The following is a 24,681-nucleotide window of genomic DNA, read 5'->3' on the forward strand; positions in this document are numbered from 1 at the left end:
CCACAGGGACAGTTCAGGGGGGTAATGATGAGCCAGAGACGGAAGCAGAGGGGAGTTCAGAAGCTGTGGTGGAAACCTTAACCACAGACAGCAGATTTGGACAGGAGCAAAAGGCAGACGCCACTCTCCAGAAGTGTTTTGAACAGGTGACTGACGCCCAGCTAACATCTGAAACCCCAGTGAGATTTCTGGAGAAAAAGGGGATTTTATATAGAGAAACCCTGAGGAATATCTCAAAAGGGGGAGATGGGATCAGAAGTCAGCTGGTGGTACCTGAAAAGTATCGCCCCATGATTTTACAAAGGGGGCACTCTGACATGTTTGCTGCACACTTAGGAGTGAACAAAACACAGCAGAGAATCACACAGAATTTCTACTGGCCTGACATAGGGAAGCAGATCAGGGAGTTCTGTAAACAATGTGATGTGTGTCAAAGGCAGGGGAATAACCGCGACAGGACCAAAGCAAAGTTGTGCCCTTTGCCTGTGATTGACACTCCGTTCAAATGCATAGGGGTGGATATTGTGGGACCTTTGCTCAAGGCCACAAAGAGGGGGAACAGGTTCATTCTAACAATTGTGGACCATGCCACAAGGTATCCTGAAGCCATACCCTTGACTAATATTGAAACTAACACAGTGGCCGATGCTCTGGTGGGGTATATGTCCAGGATGGGATTTGCCTCAGAGATAATCACAGATTTGGGCGCATCGTTCACATCAAAGCTCATGAAACGCTTGTGGCAGATCTGTGGAATAAAGCACAAGGAAACCACTGCCTATCATCCGGAAAGTAATGGGTTAACTGAGAAGTTCAATGGGACTCTAATGCGCATGATTAGGGCTTACTTGGCAGAGAATCCAAACAATTGGGACCAGAAACTGCAATCCCTTTTGTTTGCTTATCGATCAGTGCCACAAGCCAGTACCGGGTTCAGTCCATTTGAACTTTTATTTGGGAGAAGGGTGAAAGGGCCTCTTGATTTGATCAAACAAAATTGGGAGCAGATCACCCAGGATGACCCACAAGACGTTGTGACATACATAGACACCTTGATGAATGACCTAAAGAAAAATCTAGAGCTGGCAGCAGAAAACCTGCAAGCTCAGAAGGTCAGACAGAAAACATGGTATGACCACAAAGCTAGAGAGAGGCACTTTGACCCAGGGGAGGAAGTGCTTTGGCTTAGGCCCTGCAGGGAGAATAAACTGCAGCTCAAATGGGCAGGACCATATAGGGTCATTTCCAAGATGTCAGACCTGAACTACCTAATAGAGCAGGAGGAGAACCAAGCAAGGAGGGTGGTTCATGTGAATGCCCTAAAACCCTACTACAGAGGGGAACAGAGGGTTTTATTCGCGATAACAGCAGCTGAGAGTGAGGAAGCTGAATTACCCTTCTGGGAGGGTAGAGGGGAAGTAAAATACAACCCAGAGGAGGTAAAGATCAGTCCTGCACTCACCCAAGACCAGCAGCAAGAACTAAAAATGCTGCTTAGTAAATATCAACAGGTGTTTTCCAACAAGCCGGGGATAGTGAAGGGAGTGATGCATCGGATCCACACAGGGGATGCACCCCCGCAGGCAGTATCCCCATACCGAGTAACGGGACCCTATAGGGACAAGGTGCGGAAGGAGCTGGACGAGATGCTGAGGGAGAACATAAGCGTCCCCTCTTCTAGTCCTTGGTCCTCTCCGATAGTCCTTGTGGACAAGCCTGATGGGAGCATTAGGTTTTGTGTTGATTACAGGAAATTAAACCGTGTAACCACTCCTGATGCCTACCCAATGCCCAGGCTAGACAACCTGATTGAAACCATAGGGGGTTGTCGGTTCATCTCATCATTGGACCTGGTAAAGGGATATTGGCAATTAAGAATTGATCCCAGGGATCAAGAAAAGACTGCCTTTTGCAGCCCTTTTGGTCTCTATGAGTTTCGAGTCCTGAGCTTTGGTCTCAGAAATGCACCAGCCACATTCCAAAGGCTGATGGACCAGACCTTGGCAGGGCTCAGTGACTTTACAGTGGCCTACATTGACGACATAGGGATCTTCAGTAATACCTGGGAAGATCACCTGATACACCTGGAGTTAGTGCTGCAGAGGTTAAGTGCAGCAGGGCTCACAGTAAAGGCCAGCAAGTGTCAGCTGGGTAGCCCAGAAATAAAATACTTGGGTCACATGGTAGGGGGAGGAATGATAAAACCCCTGGAGGCCAAAATAGAAGCTGTTCGTGATTGGCCTAGACCCAACACCAAGAAAAAGGTCAAATCATTTCTTGGGTTGGTGGGCTACTACAGAAAGTTCATCCCGAGGTTTAGCGAGATTGCGGCTCCGCTGACCGATCTGACGAGGAAGACGGCTGATGACCGCATCCCGTGGACCAGCGTCTGTGAGGCGGCGTTCCAGAGGTTGAAGGAGGCGTTAATCAACTATCCTGTCCTGCGTGCTCCAGACTTCGACCGGGAGTTCATCATCTACACCGATGCGTCTAACAGCGGGGTAGGAGCAGTTCTGTGCCAGGAGGATGAGAATGGTGACCAGCATCCAGTGTCCTACCTGAGTAGGAAACTTCAAAAAGGTGAGAGACATTTGGCAACCGTGGAGAAGGAGTGTTTGGCCATAGTCTACGCGATCCAGAAGGCCAAGCCTTACATCTGGGGAAGACATTTTATTCTGTGTACTGACCATTCACCATTGCAATGGTTAAAGACAATGAAAACCCACAATAGCAAACTTATGAGGTGGGCTTTAAATCTACAGGACTATGACTTTGAAGTGAAGGTGGTCAGAGGGTCAGTGAACTGTGTTGCTGACGCCTTATCAAGAAGACCTGAAGAATGAAGACGGCGAAAGAACATGGACTATGTGTATATAATGATGACAAAAGTTAAATGTACCTGGTTTTGAATTTGGTTTGTATGAATAAAGGTAAATTGATGTAATGTATATGGTAAATGTTTAAATGTCTATTTGCTATGGTTTAACTTCGAATGTAAGGTTAAGTAAGTATAATATGGTATGTATAACTGTTGTTGTGTATTTTATACAGGTTGTTTTTTTTGGTGAAAAGCACTTTTAGCTTTCCCCCTACAAAACAACTTATAAAGAGGGGAGGTGTTACATAACAGCACTGATGTTACCTGTCTGTCATGGGTTTGGAGGGAAAGTTCCATCCTATGGGGAGTGAAAGGCGGGACATCAGGAGGAGGGGCTGTACTGTATAAATATGTGATGCGTGTGTGGTGAGAGAGATGCTGAGACAAACACGGAGAGACTCTGGGTGAAGAAGCAGCAGCTGGGAAGAAGAAGCTGTTGTGGGAGTCTGTGTGTCAGACAGGGTACTACTGTGTGTCAGAGTACCAACCTGATAGGTTCAGGTGTCTGTGGGTTAGCCAGAACTGATAGGTTCAGGGTCTGTGCTTTAAGTTAAGGGTTCTGGGTGAACCAAACTGTATGCTTGTATGAGTGAGAATAAGCCACGTTACTTTATTTTATTCACCTGATTGTTTATTTTTCCCTGTGTGTATTTAAAATAAACCTTATTCTTTTTATTGTTTAAAAATCCATCCCTGGTCTGTGTGACTTATTAAAGGGAATGGTTGGTGGCAGCTTAGTGTAACTGTGTGACATAGGGAATCGAAACCCTAGCCTCTGTCTCCACAGCTGGATGCCTAAACCACTGAGCTATCCAACCACTGAGAGAAAAGGGGAGGAAGAATAACCTATTTGTTCACTTCTTCCCTGTCTCTCCTTCCCCCTCCACTATTACTAAGCAGAAAGAGGTTGTGGTGGCATTTATGATAGATTTCCAGATGATGGCAGCAGCGGCAATAACATTTTATTTTATTTATTTATTTGTTCGATTTATATCCCGCCCATCTGGTATATTCTACCACTCTGGGTGTGTGTGTGTCTGTGTCTGTGTCTGTGTGTGTTAGAATTTGAAGCAGAGGTCTGGTTGCTCCTCCAGCTTCATTCTCTTCCAGGAGAGATCTGGACTCAGATCTTGTATTTATTTATTTTATTTATTTATTTATTTATTTATTTGATTTTTACCCCGCCCCTCTAGACCATGGTCTACTGAAACAAAATTTGGAGCGGTTGCTTCCCCCAACCCCCTGTTACAGTACAGAGGAGGATTCTGGGCGTGGTAGTCCGAAGGATTTCCAAGTTGTCTTTTGCTTTTGGTAAAACTGGAGGGTGACGGCTGTTACTGTCACCTGTCCATGGGCACCATCCTGTGTCCCGGCCTCCTGGCAGAGGAGACCTCCAAGGTCCGTTTTGCTTTCCCTGTTTCTGGGCTGCGAGATAGCTCGGAGATGCTGTTATACTTCCTGCAAAAATGCTGCCTATGTTGTACTGAGGTCGAGGGCTGTGGAAGATGTTAACTCGTGGAGTTGGAAAGGGGCCCAGAGACTCATCGGACCCACCCCCAATGCCCATGCAGAAGCTCACCCCTGAAGCATCTCTGGCAGATGCTTATTGAATGTCTGTTCAGGAAAAAAAAACCTCAAGGAAGAGGAGAATCTTATCACCTTCTGAGGCCGTTCGTTCTCTAGTCAAACAGCTCTGATCATGAGGAAGTTCTTTCTAATGTTTGGTCAGAGTCTCCTTTCTCGGCGTAAAACAAAAATAAAAAGAAGAGAGTTTGGTGAATGTCTCCTTGCAAGAAGTTAAGGTTCTAGAATGTCTTTAAGGAGGCAATGATAAGACCTTGGTTTTGAAAGCCCTCCTTGAATCCCACTACATTGGATAATGATCAGCCCATCCCCAATATTCAATTTTTGGACAACAGTTTGGAGCATGTGGTGGCCCTCGAGAAGTTCTTGAGTGAAGTGGATTATCTCAGTCCGTTTCAGTCTGGCTCTAGGCCTGGTTGTGGAACAGAGACAGCTTTGATCCCCTTCGTGGATTAGTTTACACCAGGAACTGAACAGGAGGAATGTGTCCCTGTTGGATCTGGTTGGCCTCTTAGTGGCTTTCGATACCATCCACCATGGTATCCTTGTGGAGTGCTATTATGGGATGGGTCTTGGAGGTACTGTTTTACAGGCCCTCCTGGGTGGACAAACTCAGACGCTGGTGTTGGGGGGAACCCTGTTTGACAGTCTGGCCATTGGCCCGTGGGGTCCCCAGGGTTCATCCCTGTCCCCATCTTATTCAGCATCTACACGAAACTGCTGGAAGAGGTGGTCCAAAGCTTTGATGTTCAGTGCCCTCCATATTCTGAGGACACCCAACTCTTATCTTTCCTTTCCATCTGATTCCAAGGAAACTGTTCTGTGTGTAGGCCAGTGTCTGTTGTCAGTGGCGAACTGGATGAGTCCATCACTGAAACTTAATCCAGACAAGACAGAGGTGCTCCTGGTCAGTCACAAGGCAAATCAAGGAATACAGATCTAGCATGTACTGTGGATGGGGTTACGCTCCCCCTGAAAAGTCAGGTCTGCATCTTGGGTGTGCTCCTGGACTCCACTCAGCCCCGAGCTTGGATTCACAGGTCTCGGTAGCAGCTGAGAGTGTTTTTCCACAGATAAAAGCTGGTGCTCCAGTTGTTCCTTGAGATAGCCCATGTGGCCGCAGGGACGTATGCCTTAGCTACAACCCCGTTTGCATTATTGCAACGCATTCTACGCAAGGCTGCTTTTGAAGAGTGTCTGGAAACTTGAGCTGGTTGAAAATGCTGCGGCCGGACTGCTGGTTACCAAGAGCAGGTAGCTCTTTTATTACAACTTCTCTGGCTTGCCAGCCTGTTTCCAGGCCCGATTCAGAGTGTTGGTTATTACATATAAATCCCAACACAATGTGGGTCCAGGCTATTTGAAGGGTCGTACAACCCCGTAGAAGCTTCCCTGGCTTCTAAGATCTTACTTGTTGCTATCACAGCAGCTGAAGGGAATTCTGTGCTGAGGCTCGTGCTGTTATTTTGCAAGCTAATAAAACATCCAGCAACACAAACACACCGGATAGCAACCCTGTTTGATTCATGTTCACAGGTTAAGGAAGTAAAACAAAAGAGTGAAACACTAATATTTATTCAAATAAATGTTCTACCCATACCTATAAAGCCCTTGGGTCCAGGCTATCTGAAGAATTGTTATCACCCCCATAGGAATCTTCTTGGCTTCTAAGATCTTCTGTGGAGACTCCTTTCTCAGTTCCACTACTTTCCCAATCTCGTTTGATGAGGACACAAGACAGGGCCTTCTCAGTGTTGACTCCCAAACTTTGGAATGCACTGCCCTGAGACGCCAGGTTGGCGCAGTGGTTAAACTGCTGTACTGCAGCCAGAAACCTGTGCTCACGACCTGGGGTTCAAATCCCAGGTAGCCGGCTCAAGGTTGACTCAGCCTTCTATCCTTCCGAGGTCGGTAAAATGAGTACCCAGCTCGCTGGGGGGGCAATGTGTAGCCTGTATAATTAAATTGTAAACCACCCAGAGAGTGCTTGAAGCGCTATGGGGCAGTATATAAGCAGCACGCTTTGCTTTGCTTTTTGTTTTTGTCCTTCCATTGTCGGGGGAAAATAAACCTTCCTTTTCAGGCAGCCTCTTAAGCAATAACTTGAGGGTCTTGGGAACACCGTATTGATGAAATTCAGATTTTTTTAAAAAAATTGCTTTGAATTTTGAATAATGTTGAACCGTGTTTCAGTATCATTTTGTATAATTTTTAACCTGTTATTATTGTGCAGTTTTCATGGTTGTAAGTTGCCTTGAGTCCCAACGGTGCCACCTAAATCGTATCAATAAATAGACAAATCTGGATCTTTTTTGGATTTTCGTCCACTTCCCCAGACACATGGAGTATCATAGTTGGCTAATATACACAGAGGACAGGACAGAAAGGTGGGAGCCAAGGGGGTTTTCTAAGTGACACAGGTAGTGTTAAAATTAGCAAACCGACCTGTCTCATCTTCCACATGCCAGCCTTTCAGATATTTGGAAATGGCTGCCTTGTCACATCTCAGTCTTTTTATCTCCAGGGTAAACGTGCACGCTTCCCTCAGTCTCGTTCATGGCTCATTGAGCTACGTTTTTCAGACATTTGGCCATCATGGTCATCGTCTAGAGCAGTCTGTATTGTCATTGTCTACAGCACTGGTTCTCAACTTTGGGTAACTGGGGTGTTCATGGACTGCAACTCCCAGAAACCCCAGGAAGCACAGCTGGTCGTGAAGCCTTATGGGAATTGCAGTCCAGGAACACCCAGGTTACCGAAGGTTGAGAACCACTGGTCTACAGCAACCATGGGCCTCCAGAGGTTCTTGGACTTCAACGCCCAGAAATCCTGGCCAGCAGAGGTGGTGGTGAAAGATTCTGGGAGTTGTAGTCCAAGGATCTCTGCAGGCCCAAAGTTGGGGACCATAACTCTACAGGACATGTTCCAGATTTCTTTTCAAGAGGATGGTGCTCAGAACTGCCACACTTATCAGAATGCTTTTGATGCTACCATGCCACTCAATAAACCTGTGGTTGTGGAGACCCCTGACATTGGGAGGCACAGCACAATATTATTTGTTGCCTTGTTTTCTCGTGGGACCTTAAGGAAATGTCTATGGTCGTCCCCATCAGTTTTCACGTTGTAGCATCTTTTTGTACCCAGTGGTGCAGTGGATAGAGAGATAGGCCAAGACTCATGAGAGCTAAGACTGAACCCTGCTTGGCCAGTAAAAACACATGGGAACATGTGCAGAACGGGTACAACCAAGATATAAATATCTCTCCTTGATCAGGCCTATTAGGGTCACTGCACGCCTGTTCCAGCTTGACAGCATGTCACATACACTAGCTAAGAAATTGGGTCCAGGCCTGAAATCTCGCCAATAAACATTGTGTGTGACAGCCGTCCTGCAATTGTTTCTTTTTCCCATTTACCCCCTTGGCTGTTCCTCACAGGACAGATTGCGGTCTTAATTTTGTGCCCATGCATACAGTTGTGAGTGGGACGTGGTGGCGCTACGGGTTAAACCGTGGATGCCTCTGGGCTGCAAGGTCAGAAGACCTGCCATCGTAAGATCAAATCCACATGACGGAGGGAGCTCCCGTCGCTTCTCCTAGCTCCTGCCAACCTAGCAATTCGAAAGCATGTAAAAATGCGAGTAGACAAATAGGGACCACCTTTGTGGGAAGGTCACGGCGTTCCGTGTCTAGCCGCGCTGGCCACATGGCCACGGAAGATTGCACTGGCTCTGCGGCTTGGAAATGGGGATGAGCACCGTGTGCTAGACTCAGACATGACTGGACTCAATGCTAAGGGGAACCTTTACCTTTATGCAGTTGTGAACATAATTGTTTTTCCATGATCATTGACCACTATATTCAGGGCCAGAACTCTAATGTACGAAGGAAATAGGCACTGCAGGAGACACAAGCAGGCAAAAGCCTTTCTCTTCAGGCAAGCTTTCCTTCAGCGGCTGGCTACCTGAGTGTGTTTTTTTTTAAAAGTGGTTTGTTATGCCTTACTGCTTTGACTGGGCTTTGAGGACTACAGTGGACCCTCGACTTACAGACGGCTCGACTTACAGACTTTTCGAGTTATGGACTTCTCTGGCCGCAAAATTTAGGCTCGATCTCCAGCCGGAGAATCAACCTACAGACCAGAAAAAAACCCAAAATGGAACAAAAACGGCTGGTTATGCATTACAGTGGTGCCCCGCATAGCGACGTTAATCCGTTCCAGGATTAACGTCGCTATCCGGATTCGTCGCTATGCGGGGGGAAAAACCCCAAAGGAACGCATTAAATTCCGTTTAATGCGTTCCTATGGGGGAAAAACTCACCGGTAAGCGAAGATTTCCCCATCTGGCCGCCATTTTCGCTGCCCAGTAAGCCAGGGCAGGGCGCGAAAACGCTGCGGGCGGCCATTTTGGAACCGCCGATCAGATGTTTTCTGAACATCGCAATGCGAAGATCGGTAAGCGAAACGCTTACCGATCATCGCAATGTGATGTTTAGCCTATCTAAACATCGCAATGCGCTCACATTAGCAATCGCAAAAAATGCATCGCTATGTGGATTCGTCGTTAAACGGTGCACTCGTTATGCGAGTCACCACTGTAATCGGTTTTCAATGCACTGTAGGTCAATGGAGACTCGACCTACAGACTTTTCGATCTGCAGCCACCGTTCCAATACGGATTAAGTAGAGGGTCCACTGTACTTGTGCTCAGAGTGGTATTTATTTGTTCCTTTCCAACATTTAAGTACTTACTGTTTTTAGTTTAAATATGGCCTTTAATGATGTGAGCCACCCTTGTATATTAATTGCTTCCAGCTTTAAATACTGTCTTTCAGGAATGTAAGACGGCTTGGGTCCTTTTTAAGCAGAAAGGTGGGGTAAAAATATTTTAAATAAATACGTAAGTAAGAGAGCAGAATTCTGACTAAGGTGATCTAAGGCGATCTGTGGCTCCCTATGGATTTCAAACCGGAGGCTCCCCATCTTAGTTCAACACTTTAAATTACTTTCCCCCCTTTTTTCCCTTTTCCTTCTCTTGAGAGGGGCTTCACATGTGGAACGTTGAGGGGAGAGCGGTCAGATACTTGCAAATCACATTATCCCGGACTTTGTGTAGTTTGATTTTCTTTGATCCCTCCTTTTCTGCTGTAAATCTCTTGTCTCCTGAGAGAAAGAGAGGAATGACAGTGTGTGTGTGTATGTTTTCCTCTCTTGATGGTGTCTCAGAAAAAAAGAAAAGACGCATCAGAATGGAGGGCTTTGTTCATTTCTTTAAATGGGTAAAAGGAGAAAATAGAACTTGACATGTATTTTTTTAAAAATTGGGAATGTTCGCATACCTCTGTGACAAGGTTATTATCTCGTCCCTTTTGAGTCACAGCATTAAGAGAAGCCAAGAAATGCGTTTCTTTCCTTTTGTTTCCTTTGCTTTGTGTGAACAAAACGTTGTGGCACTTAAAAGTCTCCTTCCATGGCTATTGCTGCTAATGAAAAAGGGAAAAAAAACATTCTAGATTGAGACCTCTTGAAAATGTTCCTCCTGGGGTTTTTTTGGGGGGGGGTTAATTTTTTAATGATAGCTCATACGTTTTCTGGCCAAGGAACCTGCTGGCTCCCAGCTTTGTAAATACAGTGGTGCCTCGCTTAACGAGCGCACCGTATAATGACAAATCCGCGTAGCGATCCCTTTTTTGGGATCGCTAATGCGGAGGCATAGCGGCGGTCTCTATGGTAAAAACTTGCTTACCGATCTTCGCTTTGCGATACCCGCGGATCAGCTGTTCGGCAGTTACAAAATGGCTGCCGGAAGCCCCGAAATGGCCGCGCGCAGCATTTTCGCGCCCTCCCCTCGCTTACCGAGGGCGCGAAAATGGCTGCCGCTATGGAGGAAACTTCGCTGAACGGTAAGTTTAGGGCCCATTGGAACGCATTAAACGATGTTTAATGCGTTCCAATGGGTTTTTACATTCCGTTTAGCGATGTTTTCACATAGCAAGGTTAATCCGGAACGGATTAACCTCGCTATGCGAGGCACCACTGTACAGGTTCCACTAGTCGAGTTCTGTGGACTGTACCCGTGGCACTTCATCTTGAAAGTGAAAGGCAGTTGGGTCTTCTGGTTCCAGGAAGGGTTTGAAGAATCCTAGATCTTGAGTAATGTAGCCAATAACTTCCTTTTTCTCTCTCTCTCTGTTTTTCTCTTGCAGCCTGCAAATAAGCAGAACAAACCTGATGAAAACCCCCATTTCTTCAATGTGCCTTCCTTTCTGACAGTCTCGGGTCAACTCCACTTGGAAGTGATGGCTGGGTATGGATTTTTATGGGCTTAGATGCGAGGCCGGGAGATTAGAGGCATGTATAATGGCTGTAGTGCTGGCGAAGAGAGCCTCGGAATATAGCCTGCAGAGGGGGCTAGAAGCCCAAAGACCTGATGCAATTGCTTTGGAGAGCAGCAGGAGACTAAAAGCAGTCCAGAATAGATAATGAAACAAACAAAAAAGCAACATGCATGTCAGAGAATGAAAGGCAGGTGGACAGTCTGTCACAGAGTGTGAAGGAACTTGACAGCATGGGGGAGATCTTGAGAAGTTACTGCAAAGTCTAGAACAAGGAGGAAGTACCTAGCATGGGACACATGGCCTAATGTTTGTGCACAGTATCAATTGTGGACCGCACAAGGCTAAAAGTGTTCAAAAAGACAAAACCAGAAGTGAGTGAGTGTCTGTTTCTGCTCTGCTTTGGGGACCATTGAGGGCATCTTGAGATCCCCCCCTGTACAAAAACGATGCTTCTAGCAGCAAACAGTCCAATCCCCCACAATTGTGATGGGGGAGGAGGGAAGAAAAGTGTTCCACTTATATACCACCCCATAGCGCTTAAAATACTCTCTTTGGCTGGTTTGCAAGTTAATTATGCAGCCCATACACACTTTGGAAGGCTGAGTGAACCTTGAGCCTGGGATTGAACCCTGGGGTCTGCAGCACAGTTTTGGCTGCAGTACAGCGGTCTAACCGCTTCACCACGAGGCACAGGAGAAATAGGATCTGTTCATGGGTATTTGAGGCCTCAAATGTTCTTGGGTCTTGAGGTTGGTAGGCTACCTCTGTGCACTTGAGGTATGATGCTATCTTATCATCCTATTCGCATTGTTACAGAAAACTCTTTAAGAGTAAAGGCAAACATTCATCCTCTTTCCCTCCTTCCCTGTGTTAAGATTGTTTCTTTTTCTATATATTTTTAAGTCGCCATTGTTCATTGCTTTGTTGCTGATGTTCTCAATTTATTTCATCGGATCATCGTCATAGAACTGCTGAGCTGGAAAAGACCCAGTTCCTTTGACTTGCGGCGCAGTGGTTAAATTGCAGTACTGCAGCCAAAACTCTGCTCACAACCTGGGTTCAATGCAATGTAGCCAGCTCGAGGTTGACTTAGCCTTCCATCCTTCTGAGGTTGGTAAACTGAGTAGTACCCAGCTTGCTTGGGGATAAATGTGTAGAGCGTGCAGAATTAAATTGTAAACTGCCCAGAGAGTGCTTTAAACACTATGAGGCAGTTTACAGGCAGCACATTTTGCTTTGCTTTTTACTGCTGTTCTCATTTTGTCATATTTTTATTTGTAAACCTCCCGGAGTATCGGGTCCCTAAATACAAATTCCATAAACAAACAAACAAATGGGAAGGTCTGTATTAAGGATGTAACTCAAGGGTGTACAAAGTGCATCATCCCACAGACTACGTGCAGCTTCCTACATATCCCCCCCCGCTTTAAAATTGCTTTTAAAAATCTCCATATGGCTTCAAAGGGGAATGAGAGACAATTTTAAGATATTTTGGTCCCTTTTAGAGCTTCTTTCCAATGTCCTTCCCCCACTCATTATTTTTGTAAATTAGAAAAATTAGGATCTGTGACTTGTGGACCGGTTGCCCTCCCCAGTGTCACCGCAGGCAACCATCTTATGTGTGAATTGGAATTCTGACTGAACAGTTCCCTGGATAGGTTGTGCCACTTGGGTGCAAATCTTTTGTCAAAGGTTTCAAGAAGGTTGGTGCAAAAACTCGGGCGTTTTCCCCCCTTCCTGCTTTTGGAAGTACTGGGCAAATAAGACCCTCATCAGAGAAACTTCTTAGAACTTTATCTAAGGATTGTCAAGCTTAATGTGAGACCAAAAGACAGGTGGGGACTGAAATCTTTTAAAGTTACCTCTATATCAACAGAAAAAAACAACAGATTTTAGTTGTATGGAGTTAAAGAAAAATGTTGACAGACAGCCTTTTCCCCCCGGTAGAACTAGTTTCTGAATTATATTTCCTTGATAAAGAGTTCTGTGTGACCTGCAGGCTTATGTATTCCCTACGTTGGTGGACTTTGTCTGACCTTTCTCTCTCTCTCTCCCTCCTTGCCTATCATGGCAATAATTTAATATATTGCCAGGGTTTGGGTGAATCGAACAGGGAGAAAAACTGATAAAACTAAATAAGAACTTTATTTTCCACAGGATGGATTAGGTGCCGAAACCATGTATAAAAATAGTTTGGAGAAAGACAGGAACTCTTCTTCAAAACAACTCTGATCATGATGTCATTCTGCTGTGTTTTGCTTTGTTGTTTTTCCTCTTGTATCTGCTCGTAGAGTAAACGTCCCGCTCTCTCCCTGTACAGGACGTAATGTTACTACTCCGTGCTTTGTGCTTCAATAACATGTTCCTTTCTATTAAAAAAAAAAAGCACCAAGCATTTTAAGTGGATCAAATGCAAGCTAAGTTTAGACAAGCTATATTTATCCTTGAAGAGAAATTCTTCTTCTTCTGAGCCAACATGCATTCCAAACTTTTAGCCCTCAAAGGAGCTTGATAAGAAGATTTTTAACCAGATTATTGAGAGATGATGTGAGTTGTTTCCATCAGTAATTTAAGTTTTTTAAGACACGTGTCTTTTGACTACATATTTGCAATAGTTTTAGAGGACCATTTTATGGAACTAGATTTTTGTGATGGAGGTGGATTGACAAAAGTCCCTGCAGAATCTCGTGATTTATATACCTTTGTCTGAGTTCAGACAATTGTGTTCATGGGTTGAATGCAGGTATTTTATCATAGAATTCAACCCCTTCTCCGTGAAACCAGAGCTGGGCAAGTGACATTTTGGACTAAAACTCCCATAATTCTGCTGCTGGGGTATTTTGGGAATTGTAGTCCCAAAATATCCCGAGTGCTCACTGGAAGGACAGATCCTGAAGCTGAGGCTCCAATACTTTGGCCATCTCATGAGAAGAGAAGACTCCCTGGAAAAGACCCTGATGTTGGGAAAGTGTGAAGGCAAGAGGAGAAGGGAACGACAGAGGAGGAGATGGTTGGACAGTGTCATCGAGGCAACCAACATGAATCTGACACAACTCCGGGAGGCAGTGGAAGATAGAAGGGCCTGGCGTGCTCTGGTCCATGGGGTCACGAAAAGTCGGGCATGACTAAACGACTAAACAAAACGAGTCTTTTAAAAAAAACTTGCGAACTTTTGACTGTCTTTCTCCCTGGAGAAGGAAGTACTCATTTTCTGTGCCCAGGAAAGGTCCAGACACACAAACCTCTGTTTGGGTTATGAAGTGGTATGTCCTTCAGACGAGAAGCATGCCGTATGTCTTGTAGCTCAAGATCAGTGAGATTAAGCAAGAGAGAAATAAGAAGTGTTTAAAAACCGTTTGTGGCTCTTAAAATGTATTTTGGCGGAAGGATGTTTCTTTGTACCAGATCGAGTTATTCATCTAGCTAGCCCAGGGTTGACCTTCCTGTTGAACATTGGCAGGTGTCTATGGTTATTGATAGGACTTCTTTCTTAGACCTCTCTGGAGAGGGCATAGATTGAATCTGAAACTCTCTGCTGACACAGCATGTACCGTATTTTCCCCCTAAGCTAGGACGTGCCTTGGTGTGTGTGTGTGGAAAGTTCCTAGATTTCCAGAGCAAGAGGAAGATCTGTGATGCCAAACACACGTCCTCGAAGACAGTTTGGTCTCGGTTTCCAGTTTTATCCTGCAGCTGTTGGGGCTTGGTGATCTTGCGGTGGAGGATGCAGTGATCCAATGAACCAGGATTTAGGTTCTCCCTGGTTTATTGTTCACCCTGGTAGAACCCTGGTTCCTACCATGGCAAGCTAGATGGAGCCATGGACCTCCTGTCCGTGTTTTGTTTAGTGCAAGGATGACGCGCTTGGATCCACCTGGGCAGATAAAAGACATTTTTGGAGGGGAGTGCAACAAGAATTCCACAATCAGCATTACAATTCACAAAATGTGAATGTTAGGGGAAAAAATTCAGTGTTTCTAGTCTGTTTTAAGGATCTGCCGTGGGCTTCACCCTCTACCACCATACCGTTGTGCGGCCTTTTTCGTCATGCTTCTTTTTTAGCAGTTTGGTGGTGAAACTTGGCAGTGGATTTTGGGGGGAGCCTTGCAAGGGGAGGTTATAGGATGCAACCATGCAGTTTCGAGTGTGTTGTCCAAACCTAGCCAGATCCTGCATGTTGGTTACTCTCCCCTGCCCCTGTGAGAATAGTAATCTGGAAACGGTGGTTCCCAACCTTGGGTAACTCAAACGTTCTTGGATTAAAAACTCCCAGAAGCCTTCACCACTACCCCTGCTGGCCGGGATTTCTGGGAGATGTAGTCCAAGAACATCTGGGGACCCAAGTTAGGAACCCCTGAGCTAGAATAACATGTGGGTTATTACTCTCTAAATTTGCCATAGTTCATTTCTCTTAAGTCTAGGTGACTTTAAGCTTGCATATTATGTAGGTACCATTTTATGCAAAGTAAGCAGTCAGTCATTCAATCTGGGCCAAGAGATTATGTAAACAGGCATCCTTTGGTGTGACGAAATTCTGGGCATGATCTAGCTGTTTTGGGGGTAACGTAGCAAGTGTTTCTCTGGCTTTTTGGAGAAGAGTACAGTACACAAATTTCAGACCGAAGTGTTGTGAATTCTTTTGCTACATCTTTTTGCTGTAGAAGATCTTAGCCTGTGCCCACCAACATGGTGGCTTGTTCACAAGACACAAGTCGTCAGAGGTCTACCTTATTGAACATCCCAACATACTCAGTGGGTTCTCAGCAGAAGGATACCCGGTAGGAGTCCCCGGGCCCTAGCTGTGTTGGTTTTGCCCCTGTTAGTGGATCTCTTTGAATGAGCCGAGTTAGATTCAGTAGTGTTTCCTACAGGTATTTAAACCCACACGTTTAAATGCTCCGTTCTGTGGAAAAATAAACCAGGCAGAGGCTGAATTTAAAGAAAAAGGGTTACTAACATTTATTTAGAAAGTACAGTGGTGCCTCGCTTAACGAGCGCACCATTTAACGACGAATCCGCATAGCGACCCGTTTTTGGGGGTCGCTAATGCGATCGTATTGCGATGTTTAGATAGGCTAAATATCGCATTGCGATCATTTCTGCACCCGGCGGCCATTTTGGAAAAAGCTGATCGGCGGTTCCAAAATGGCCGCCGGGTGCAGAAAATGGCCTCCCGCACCATTTTCGCGCCCTTGGCCATACGCTAGACTGGAGTTAAGTCATGATTTGAGGTAGACAATGGGGTCAATAGACCATCCTCGAAAGAGAGAGCTTACCAGGTTAAAAGAAAGGAGAAAACTGACTAACAGAGACAGGGCAAGGAAGATCTTTTCCTTTCCTTGGGAGTATAGGAAAGTGAAGAAACAGCCAATGGAAATTATAGATGTAAAAAAAAAAACCTACTTTACCGTGTTGGGCTTTGTGACACGTGCAGGGAATTGCTGCTTAAAAAAGAAACTTCTAAAATCTGTGCTAATGCCATATCTACACACATAGTAGAGAGAAGTGATGGGAAACGTAATTGAGTGGAAATTAAAACAAAAAAGAAAACACAGATTCGAAGACAGAAAGAGAAGTTCTGTATCTCACCTGTGCTAGTTTCCGATCTGCAGAAATTTCTCTTCTGGCCAATTTTTCCTCAGTAGAAGACATCATTCTGTGACGACCAACCTGCTGTCTGAGGGGGGGTGCCCTTTAAAATTTTTCCTCACTATTACTGTATTGTTATTCACAGCTTGTTTTTTTGAAAAAAAAAAAGCACTGTTCTCAGATACAAATTGTTTTTTAATTACCTGCTTTTAGGGAGGGCTCCATGAGAAATATAAACATGGCTGGAAAATTGCTGACCTCCAGAAGTAAATTTAGGAGGAATAAGTAAATATTGTCGCTCTGAAGAATGACGGTTACTAGCTGTTGGTTTCATTTTAAAAATGCAATGGTATCGCTGATGTTCTTACCCAAAGTGTATTTTGCTACCACGTTCTGGAGCTGCCCTCCCGGATCCCCTAATCCTGTTTCCTCCTCGGCGTAGACACAAACCTGTTATTTTACCATTCTGCAGAGAAGTGGATAGAAAATAGTTCCCTACGTGAAGATTGTTTGGCTTAATGAGATTGCTGCTGCTTTTTAATTAAGAGCAGCATGGCGTTTTGCCCTCTTCCCTTGTGGAAAATTCCAGTCTGCTCAAGATGTGGAAAAGATTAATAGGAGCATTGCCTTAAAGATGCTGCTTTGGGTGGGTTGCTTTGGGATTTTTTTAAAAAAATTGTTCTGATTAATTTTTGCTTAAACCAGAGCGGAATGGTCAGAGTTATGTTTTCAAGTGATTTCTGAGCTTGTGACATTTCTCAGTGTGTGGGATGTTGCTGTCTGAACCCATCGCCTCCTCCATTCTTCCCTGGATTTTCTTATCTGTAACATGCAGCTACACAGAAATCTTTTCAGACTTAATTACCATTTTGCAGCTTCAGGGATGGGAACTGAGCCTTCGACACAATGCGCATGGATTACCCCAGTGACACCGAAATTTGTGTCAGCCTAGGCTGGAGAATGGTTTGTCTGGGCACAAGATCTCTCTCTCTCTCTCTTTTTGCTTCCCTCTCCATTTATTCTTTGTCTGCCGTTTCCGAAAGTGGAAGATAAATGGCTTAACAGCTGGGGAAAACTTGAATCCATACTGAGACATGATTTAGTACTCTTGTTTTGTTTGGATAGAAACCAAGAGAGATGCGCTCTCTAGACAAACAAAAGGCATGGACCGGCCATGTTGGCACAAAACGAATTCCAAAATACACACTAAGTTGGTACCTTTCTCCGGCCGACGCAAAAAGCCACCAGCAAAAGGCAAAAGCACAAAGGGAAAAAAATATTACAAGGTTTGGGGAAAATGCTCTTGAAATGCATGAAGCGGTAACAGAGAAGGGGTAGATTCACAAGGGGGGGAAGATCACAATAGTGGAGTGCCTGTTCCCCATATTTACTGTGATGAGTGTTATATGTTGATGAGTGAGGTGGATTTTTAATTCTCTATATTTGATGCCCATCAGGCACATGCCATTTAAAAAATGTTTTTAAGTGTCATGGGATCATGTGCTGAAGCTTTTCATGAAGAATAAGTGACCCACAGAAAGGAAAAGGTTGGGAACCATTATTTAGGTGGGCTAGGCAACTTACAGAGATTAGAGGGCCACATTAGAGGGTCACACCCTGTCCGTCCCATTCCAATTCTGTAAAAATATGTGTTTTTTAAACGAACAGTGCCCTTTGCCTCCCTCTAGTGGCCAAATTATTATTTTTTAAATCGTAGACTTTTCAGGGGTGCCCCAGTGAAGGTGTAGCGATCCAGTCGTGGCAAAATTGCTTCCAAAGCCTACCTCCTCAAGATGACAAGGAGGCTTTTTCAGCGAAAAAAGAATTCATTTTAAAATGTGTATGGAGTGTGAGATGGGCCATATTTGGGCTCTTCAGGGGTATAGGTAGCCCACAGCTTGCATTTTGCCTACCTTTCAGGTAGCCATGTGACCCATGAGGGACCACATGACTGCTGAGGATATATTGATTTGTCAGGAATTTTATGGGCCAGTTGGTAGGTTTACTTTTTTCCCCCCATTATATATTGACTTTTATGATTTGAGGTTGGGTTGGGAAGGGTTGATGTGTTTGTAAAACTTCCCAGAGTGGCGCATGTTCCACTGAGTGGGGTGGTATAAAATGCCAGAAATAAATAAAGTATAAATAAATCAATGGTTTGGGTTAAAAGATAATAGGCCTATGATCAGACATGATAGCTGAGCAGGTGTTTTAAGTGTAGATTGCTCTTGTCAGAGTACAACAGCTTTGCCTCACTGGTTCTGGAAGTGTGTGAGATTAGAAACTGGAGCTGGGGAAAGTTACTAACTTCAAGGTCCTGGAGTGAGAAGCTTTGGTTGGTTTTCAAAATGATTCTGGGGGGAAGTTTATGGGTGACGTCACAGTGTCTGGCCAATAGGTGCCTATGTGTCTTGCAAACATGACTTTGTCTCGCAACTGCAGGGCGTTTACCAAAGTGTTCTCTTTCGGTCCAACTTTCCGTGCTGACCATTCTCGGACAAGCAAACACTTGGCAGAGTTTTATATGGTGGAGGCGGAGATTTCTTTCATCGACAGACTTCAGGACATCATGCAGGTGGGTCACAAGTTTTTAGGGGAAGGGGGAAAGTTCTCCATTTCTGATGTTGCAGTTGTTTAGCATTTTTATGTGTGTGGTAGGTATCCTGTCCTAGCCTTAGTTTATTTTATTTATTTAAATTATTTATAGGCCACCTTTCCCCCCGTAGGGGACCCCAAGATGGCTCATGACAGGTAAAATAAGAAACTTTAAAACACTATATAAAGATCACATTTTAAAAACATTAAAAATATCATCTTTTAAAAACCCAATTAAACCTACAGTACACTGAGATTAAAAGAATCAAATATTAAAACAGTTTAAAACATTTGAGACCTGTAAGTTAAAAACCAGTGGATTCTCAAAGGCTTTCACGGCCGGGATCTGATGGTTGTTGTGGGTTTTTCGGGCTCTTTGGCCGTGTTCTGAAGGTTGTTCTTCCTGACGTTTTTGCCAGTCTCTGTGGCCGGCATCTGCAGAGGACTGGAGTAGGAACTCACCTTACTGCTTAAAGTAATGAGCTTGGGAAGGTAGTGGAACTGAGAAAGGAGTTTCCACAGAAGATCTTAAAAACTGAGGAGGTTCCTATGTGGGTGACAACGGACCGTCAGATAGCCCGGATCCAAGCCATGCAGGGCTTTACAGGTGTGGGTGGGTCATTAATTTGAATAAATAATAGAGTTCCTCTCTTTTGTTTTACTTCCTTAATCTGTGAACATGAATCAAATGGGGTTGCCATCTGGTGTGTTTGTGTTACTGGATGTTTTATGAGGTTGCAAACGAACATCAGGGACCTTAATGGCTGTGATAGCAATAGATAAGATTTTTGGCACTCACAGAAGTGGCAAGCTAAAGGCTTTTAAAAGCTTTCTTGGGCTACAAGGCACTGGATTCCCCCAGTTGGCATCACCACAGGCGGTGCCAGCTGTGGAGGATTTTAAGAGCTGTCGTTGGACAGGATCACGGAAGCGACCAACATGAATTTGACCCAACTCCGGCAAGACAGGAGGGCCTGCCATGCTCTGGTCCATGGGGTCACGAAGAATCGGACACGACTGAAGGGCTAAACAAGAAGTCCTTTTGAAGTGCCGATCCTGGTTTCTTACTACAGAGCGCACACCGTGCTTTATGTGAACAGGAGGGCGCGGTTTATCTTCCTGCTAATTTGATTGAGAACCAAGCGCAGAGCTTGGTGCTATTTTTATCCTCAGGGCCCTCTGATCTTGAGGAAACAGGAATCCTGCTCCTTCGAAAATAAGGACTTCACAAGGGCGAAGATGTTGCCAGGAAATGCAGAACTGTCGGCTGGGGGCTGGTTTCTTGCAGACGTCAGTGTGGAAAGAGTGTCTCTGAGAAGGGCCTGGCGTCCGACGACACAGCCCCAGCTTTGGCAGGCAAAAGCGCCAAGGATCGGTTCTCTAGCATCTTCCTTTGGAAGAACCGGGAGATGATAAGAGAGATCGTGTTCTGACGGAGATCCTTGAGAGCTGCTGCTGCCCCGAACAGATGCGAGTGGAGATCTAATCTGGTGGGCTTCCATTCGCTTGGAGGAAATGGTTAAAAAAAAAATAAGTTAGGAGCTCTTCAAAACCACAAGAGACCAAACATTCTGTTCCAGTTTGATTTGGGGGGAAGGCCTGCCATACATCCCTCTCCCCCCATTGAAAAAGGGCCTTCAAGCAGGCGTTGTTGTGCTTTTAAATTTGACTATTCTGCCTCAGATAACAGCCGGATAGCTCAGTGGTTGAGGCACCTGGCCACGGAGCCAAAGCTAGGCAGTTCAGTTCTTCACTGTGTCTCCTTGATGGGGTGGGACTTGATGATCTCGAAGGTCCCTTCCAGTTCTCCAGTTCTAAGACGAGAACGATGATAAAGAAAAATCTGACTGATTTTCTAGAGCTACAAAACCAGACTTGGTGGGTCAAGGTCAAAAAGGCCACTTGTTGCCCGCCCAGGGCTAGACAAATAACTACAGCTAGACCTAGTATTAGTTGACTTCCTCTGTTGCTTTAGTGTCGCTTGATAATGCATATCTTAAGCACTCACGTGCAGATCTGTATGTATAACAAAAGCTTATTATACATGGGTTAGGGGGAGTTTTGAACTTGGTGGACAGTGCCTGAGAACAATTTCCTTTTGGCCTCATTCATTCATTCTGTGCCCCACACCTTTCTCTCTGGCTGAAACCCGGTTGCGCTGTTACGCAAAAGGTGTAACTGTCTGAGGTGAATTGCCTTAAGTTAAGCAATTTCCATACCTGTCGCATCCTGAGCCTGGGATGTGGTGGCACTGCGGGCTAAACCGCAGAAGCCTGTGCTGCAGGGTCAGAAGACCAAGCAGTCGTAAGATCAAATCCACGCGACGGAGTGAGCGCCTGTTGCTCATCCCAGCTCCCGCCAACCTAGCAGTTCAAAAGCATGTAAATGTGAGTAGATAAATAGCGACCACCTCGGTGGGAAGGTAACAGCGTTCAGTGTCTAAGTCGCACTGGCATATGACCACGGAAGATTGTCTTCAGACAAAACGCTGGCTCTATGGCTTGGAAACGGGGATGAGCAGCGCCCCCTAGAGTTGAACACGACTGGACAAAAAATTGTCAAGGGGAACCTTTACCTTTACCTAAGCAATTTCCATACCTGTTGCATCTTGAGCCACACATTGCTGCATCCAGCAGATAATGTCTGGAGATTTCTCAGCTTGTGGCGATTTGCCTCTGAAAGTTACGCCTTTTGCATAACAGCACACCAGGATTCCACCCTCTGTGTCTCTCTGTTGGACACAGTTCAAGCACAGGGTTGTTTATATGAATGCACGCAAAGCAAGATCACTTTGTTCAATGATCAACTTCTAGACTTCCTCGGGCAGACCGTCTCTGCAAAGATCAAGGGAGTAGCCCTGTATGCATTAGAAATGGTGAATCTGCAAAGGGTATATTGGTTGACTGTTGAAGACAGAGAGAGGAATCCAGTTGTATTTGGAAGACAGGAAGGAAGAGAGCAGGAAAAAGCGAAGGAAGTCTAAGGCGAACGAAGAGTGTGAGGGCCCTTGGGAATACAGAGGAAACAGGCAAGATAAGCTAGCGCTATAAGAATCCTCGTCAAACTAGATGTTAAGAGATAGGAGTGTTCCCTGCATATTGCTTGTTATTTCTGCATATCGCTTCAGAAATAAGTACTTCAACAGTTGGACTTCCAAGCTGAGCCCCAGTCAGTGATCATTTGCAAAACAAAAATGCAAAGTATGTTTCAGAGAAACATCATGTGCTGTGACAAACAGACCTCTTTTCCCCTTCAGAGGAGGACCTCTTCTAAAAACATCCTATACCTGCCATCAAGTTTCATCATGAATGCTGTAAAACGTTTACATGCATTTTGCTGCTGTCATTTTAGTGCTGTTGAGTCAGAAGTCATTTGTCAATCTACTGCGGATCGTTCGTGTCTACCAGTAAATCCATGTCTACCGTGTCTCTGCCTTCTCTGCAGCAATGTTAAATGGGACACATGGCTTTTGGATGTTGCAATTCGTACTGGTTTTCCCCTTTTTCAAAATTGCCAGGGACTGCTCTGGTGAATAGAAGGGGAAACCACTCCTTTGTGCTTACGGCCAGCTTAGTTTGGGCCCTCCGAAAGCTCTGTGGCATAACAAAATGTTTCCTCTTTCGAGAAAACGAAAGCATTCTCTTGAATTTTCCATCCTGTCTGTGTCATCATCACACATGAACTAACCCTTAAGTCCCCACTGTAAACAACAGCAGATCCTTTCTTTTATGTGGGAATAAGTGGATGGCATGAGATGCTTCTCCCCCCCTACCAGATCCAAACCAAGACCTAGAGACTAAAGGTAACGGTTCCCCTTGACAATTTTTGTCCAGTCGTGTTCGACTCTAGGGGGCGGTGCTCATCCCCGTTTCCAAGCCATAGAGCCAGCGTTTTGTCCGAAGACAATCTTCCATGGTCACATGGCCAGTGCGACTTAGACACGGAAAGCTGTTACCTTCCCACCGAGGTGGTCCCTATTTATCTACTCGCATCTGCATGCTTTCGAACCACTAGGTTGGCGGGAGCTGGGACAAGCGACGGGCGCTCTCTCCGTCACGTGGATTCAATCTTACGACTGCTTGGTCTTCTGACCCTGCAGCACAGGCTTCTGCGGATTAGCCCACAGCACCACCACGTCCCTTAGAGAGAGAGAGATGTAATTATTCCTCTTTCCATGCTTTCTACCCTAAACAGACGTAGAAACGCAGCATAGTCTCTAGCCACGATCAAACACTCTTCACTCTTAAATGTGCACTGTGAAGATAACAATCATTCTTCCTTCATTTTTAAGATCTACCCCCGACTTTTCATTCATATGAGCAGGGGGTTACAAACAATATAACAAGGAGGTACCTGGAATTTTATTTATTTACTTACTTACATTTACTTTAATATTATCTGTATTTAAAATATTTTTACCCCACCTTTCTCCTTAGAGGAACCCAAGTAGAAAGACTTGTACTGTACACAGAAAGCTATGTAAATGATAATTGCTATTTATTGTGTGCCACTGTTAGCCCAAGATGGAGAGTATACCGGACGAGCGTTACAGCTTAATCAGTTCTCTGAATTATTTCTCTCGCTCCCCGCCCCCCCCCCCTTCCTTAGGTGATGGAAGACCTTTTCAAGAAGGTGACGGAAATGGTGCTATCCAGATGCCCTCGTGATGTCGAGCTTTTTCATAAATATGTAGCTCCTGGACAAAAGGTAAAAACCGAGAAGGGGTTTTACTCTCCCCCCCTTTTTTTTTTTGGTAGTTTACCTGGCTTTTGAACGTGGAAAAGCTTGCGATTGGTAATAGCCAGCTGCTTGGCCTTCTGTCATAGAAACAGACAATCGTGGAGTTGGGAGGGGCCTTGAAGGCCATCTAGTCCAGCCCCCCTGCTCAAGGCGAGAATCCCAAGTCCAAGCAGATCTGACAGCTGGCTGCCTGAATAAGTCTTCAGTATGACCGGGCAAGAGAATCCAGGGCAGAGCAAAATGCTACCTTCAGGATATGGCAGGACTGCAATTTCCATCATTCTTCGCAAGACCGTCCAAGAGAGGAATGCTGGGAAAGGATCTAAATGCAAGCTCCCAAGCTAAAGATGTACCTCACATAATTAAATTGTAAACCACCCAGAGAGTGCTTTTAAGCGGTATGGGGTGGTATATCGGTAGCATGCCCTTTCCTTTAAATGTTTTTTCATGGTACCTTGGTTGAAATGGCACAGTTTAGCTTCCCCTCCCCCCAGCAAATTTTGGGTGCTTTGATGCAGCTCGATTTCTGTTTTAGGAAGTGGAAACCAGTGTGTCGCTTACGTCCTTGCAAAGTTGCTGATGGCAGCACTAAGCGCTTCTGAAAAACACGTAACCTTCAAGAACAAAAAACTGAAACTCCTTCTGCAATTGTAAACTGTGATGACTTTCGTTTTCTTTTCTCTTTTCTTTCTCCTTTTCTCTTCCCCATGAAAAGGCCAAGTTAGAAAAGATGCTCAACAAGCAATTTATAACGTAAGCAAATATATTTGAAATTTATTTATCAATGCATTTTATACCCTCCTCCTCTTGCCTCAAAAGGTGTTTTGTTTTTTTCTCCCCCCTTATTGTAAAAACTGTCCTTGCTCAGAATATGCTTGTTTGCTGAATTTCTCACACCAGTGGAAATGTAGGCTTCACTAGCCTGCACTGTCTCTAGCCATGCCAAAAGCGATCTTT

The 24,681-nt window shown here is 45.0% G+C and overlaps 1 protein-coding gene across 4 annotated transcripts in view; it reads left to right on the forward strand.

The window, feature by feature from the left end:
* Nucleotides 1-24,681, forward strand: part of NARS2 (asparaginyl-tRNA synthetase 2, mitochondrial) — a 50,408-nt gene that overhangs the window by 16,589 nt on the left and 9,138 nt on the right. For all 4 annotated transcript variants that reach the window (XM_072993495.2, XM_020815625.3, XM_078390204.1 and 1 more), the window contains exons 7-10: nt 10,669-10,769; nt 18,832-18,964; nt 23,593-23,691; nt 24,440-24,477. In XM_072993495.2, the coding sequence (XP_072849596.2) occupies nt 10,669-10,769; nt 18,832-18,964; nt 23,593-23,691; nt 24,440-24,477 (371 nt within the window). The remainder of the gene's footprint in view (nt 1-10,668; nt 10,770-18,831; nt 18,965-23,592; nt 23,692-24,439; nt 24,478-24,681) is intronic.

This window comes from Pogona vitticeps, chromosome 3 (genome assembly GCF_051106095.1).
Source record: "Pogona vitticeps strain Pit_001003342236 chromosome 3, PviZW2.1, whole genome shotgun sequence".
Taxonomy (NCBI): Eukaryota; Metazoa; Chordata; class Lepidosauria; order Squamata; family Agamidae; genus Pogona; species Pogona vitticeps.